Source organism: Lolium rigidum, chromosome 3, assembly GCF_022539505.1.
Source record: "Lolium rigidum isolate FL_2022 chromosome 3, APGP_CSIRO_Lrig_0.1, whole genome shotgun sequence".
In the NCBI taxonomy this organism is placed as follows: domain Eukaryota; kingdom Viridiplantae; phylum Streptophyta; class Magnoliopsida; order Poales; family Poaceae; genus Lolium; species Lolium rigidum.
In genome coordinates this window covers 380,875,147-380,878,217 of record NC_061510.1, presented here as the reverse complement: position 1 = coordinate 380,878,217, position 3,071 = coordinate 380,875,147, and the positions used below count along the sequence as shown (strand labels likewise).

The following is a 3,071-nucleotide window of genomic DNA, read 5'->3' as shown; positions in this document are numbered from 1 at the left end:
CATCCTTGCAGTGGCATCTCTCCGGATCCGCGCCCGGAGTCCTCAGGAAATATCCCTTCTCCACGCGGCAGTGGGTATGCGGCACGAGGATATCCTTCGGACCTTCACGCCCGACGGTGGCCTCACATTAGCTTGGCCTCCAGTCGCGCGTCGCGCCGCGCCGTGCGTCACATGGAAAGCATGGACGGCATGGCCTCTGCAACAGACAAGGCTGTGGCCGCTCTCCCGCCACTCGGCGTCGAAGGCCGAAACAAAACACCGGCCCGCCCGCTCCTCTCTCCTTCTCCCTCATCGGCTCACGCATCCCCCACGTACGTAGTTTCCTCCGGTCTTCCCACTGGCAACTCGCAGTCGCAGTGGCAAGTGTGGTTCCTAGTTCAGACCGGCGACTCGACTATAAGTAGAGCCCAGCACCCACAGTTAAAGGAACACCCACTCAAGCAGTGAAAGAGAAAAGCAAAAGCTAGCTCAAGTCCTCAAGAGCCTTCTTCTTTCGAGTGTGTACACCAAAGAGTGAGAGAAGCCCAGAAGAGTCTGTAGCTAGAACAATGGCTGCCGCCGTCGGTGTTTGGTTCGCCAAGTTTGCCCGGGAGACGGCGCCGGCGGCCGATGCCGAAGTCGTCGGCCGGCCTCACCAGGGCTGCGGCGACGGCATGCTCGAGGTGGAGAGCGTGAAGAAGGGCGGCGCCCAGATCCAGGAGAGGAGGAGGAGGAACAGCGGCGTCCTCTCCAACTCCGAGGCCACGGTGTGCCTGCTCATGGACCGCTTCGCGCCGGCTTGACCTTGGCATTGCCCAAGTCAGTGATCGGGCTAGCTAGCTTACGGTTAATACGTCCAGGACAGGACCGGCAGGCGAACACGTTCTGCCTGTGAATCTCGTGGGTTGTGCTATCTTGTACATAACTCTCTTTTTTTTCAGCGCTTAACTGAGCAATACTACTGCTTATGCAATCCCTTCTCCAGATGATTTACTACATCTGTTCATAAATAGACGTTGAAAGTTTATGTAAAATTTGAATGTATCCAAACCCTCTTTAATGTAGAGATATATTCGAATTTAGCCGAACCTTCCAACATATGGAGGGAGTATACATAACCATGTGGGCTGTGGCTTGTTAAATCAACGGCCGCACACATCATGTATGGATGTTTCCTTTGAATGGATTATTTAATTAACCGAGATGCTTCAAATGTTGTTACAAGCAATTTTTTCAATAACGTTCAGTTTCAGTACAGAGTTCAGACAGATTGAATGTCAAATCTATTTTAATGTTATTGTTTTGCAGCGGAAATTCAATTCAGCTCCCGGATGCATATGCTTCCTCTACCAAAGAATTATATTTTGAAATGTCGAAAAGTTTTGACAAAAAAATTTACATGTACACACCTGCATAATATATGTGGGTTCGTCAAGTTTCGCGAGAAACCAAAATTTTGTGTGGTCTATGTAAAAAAGATAAAACTTGTCTTTTGAAAAGCCTTACTTTTAGTATTGAATTTTATCTTTTTAGATACGCAACTCGACAAACCGATTTTTCATGAAACTACTTTGTGGGCGCGTTGTGGGCGTGTAGCACGTGAAGAAATCAATAGTTCTTAACAAGTTATTGTGTTGCAGGATTGTACGAAGATTATGCAAATGTTATACCTTGATCTGGAATTTGCTGCTACGTACTCCCGAGGTCGATGTGCGAAGCCTCTCCTTTCCTCCAGCCACATCGTCCTCGCTGGTGGTAGTGGGGCATGGTAAGAAGCAGTCCAGGGGCCGGAGGTGAGGCGCTCAGCTCTCAGATCCCAACATTTATCTCGACGGCATCGGGGGTGGTGAGAGGCGTGGTATCCCCTGTGAGGAGCGGCGGTGGGACGTGGTGAGGAGCGGTCGGGGAGGGGTGGGACGATGTGAGCCGCGGCCGCGGTGGGGCAGAGGCGATGCACGACGGCTTTAGGTTGGAGGTGACGCGCGGGATGTGGGGTGAAGGTGAGCGGAGCGACGGTGGGGCAGATGTGAGGCGCGACGGGGAGTTGGGGGAAAGAGCCATGGCATTGGAAAGAGCGGCGGCGTGGTTGGGGTAGGGGGAAAGCGGCGGGGGAGAAGCGACCGTGGTGAGATGGGGATTGGAACTAGTTTCACATGCGGTGAGAGCTGGACTTAGGGCATCTCTAGTGGCCCGGAGTATTTCGAACGCAAAAATTGAAAATGCCCGTTTGTTTGCGTCGAGCCGCGGACGTGAAATTAACCGTTGGGCCACACACGACTGTTTGCGTCTGGGGGTGTCCCCACCGACCTAACGCATTTTTTCCGCCGAGGCATATACAAAATTTCCATATTTGAAACCAAAACCGCAGCGAATTCCACCAATAGTTCATATTTGAAACAAATTTAACATACAAGTTACGGAAATAAAGATTCAAATGAAATATTCTACTTCTTCCTAGAGGGCCCGCCTCACCATTGTCACTGCGGCAGCATTTCCTGCTTCTCAGCTCTTCAGACAAGCTCGTCGTGTCCGAAGAGCTTGTGTACCCCTCCGACGAGTCTTCCTCGTTGTTTGTGTATGCCACCTGCGCCACCGCCTCCTCTGCCGCCTCTTCCGCCTGCAGTCGTGCCCACATGGCCTCTTCATCCTCCTTCTCCTGGTCGTCACGGCATCCCCCTCATCCTCGTGGTCGTCGTAGGCGATGGCATCATGCGCCTCCGCCTGGTGGTCGCTCGGTGGGGAGCTTGAGCTACTCGTCGTGTAATCAGCTCCTTCCCACCGATGTCACCATCCCGACAACTTCCCCTCTTTGTCGGAGTGAGATGGACCTTATGTTGCTCATGGTGTCAAAGATGGTTGTAGCGGCCGGCGGTGGGAGATAAGCTGTATCGTGCAGAGGTACGACTTTTAGTGAGCCACAGCAGGAAGCCGAGAAGGCGGCGCAGAATATCAAAGAGGGCAACAGTTGCTCCTCCTAGACGGTGCGCACGCGTGAACAAAGGTATTTGATTCGCACATACACATTCACGGAACAAATTTGGATCACCTTTACGTCCCCTCGGACAACCCTCATTTTACGTCAAACCGTTGGA

The 3,071-nt window shown here is 52.2% G+C and overlaps 1 protein-coding gene across 1 annotated transcript; it reads left to right on the top strand.

Moving 5' to 3' along the window:
• Positions 1 to 325: 325 nt before the first annotated feature.
• LOC124704406 lies at positions 326 to 1,181 on the top strand. The gene has a single exon (XM_047236660.1). The coding sequence runs from the start codon at positions 549 to 551 to the stop codon at positions 780 to 782; it is 234 nt and encodes a 77-aa protein (XP_047092616.1). The 5' UTR covers positions 326 to 548; the 3' UTR covers positions 783 to 1,181.
• The last annotated feature ends 1,890 nt before the right edge of the window (positions 1,182 to 3,071 follow it).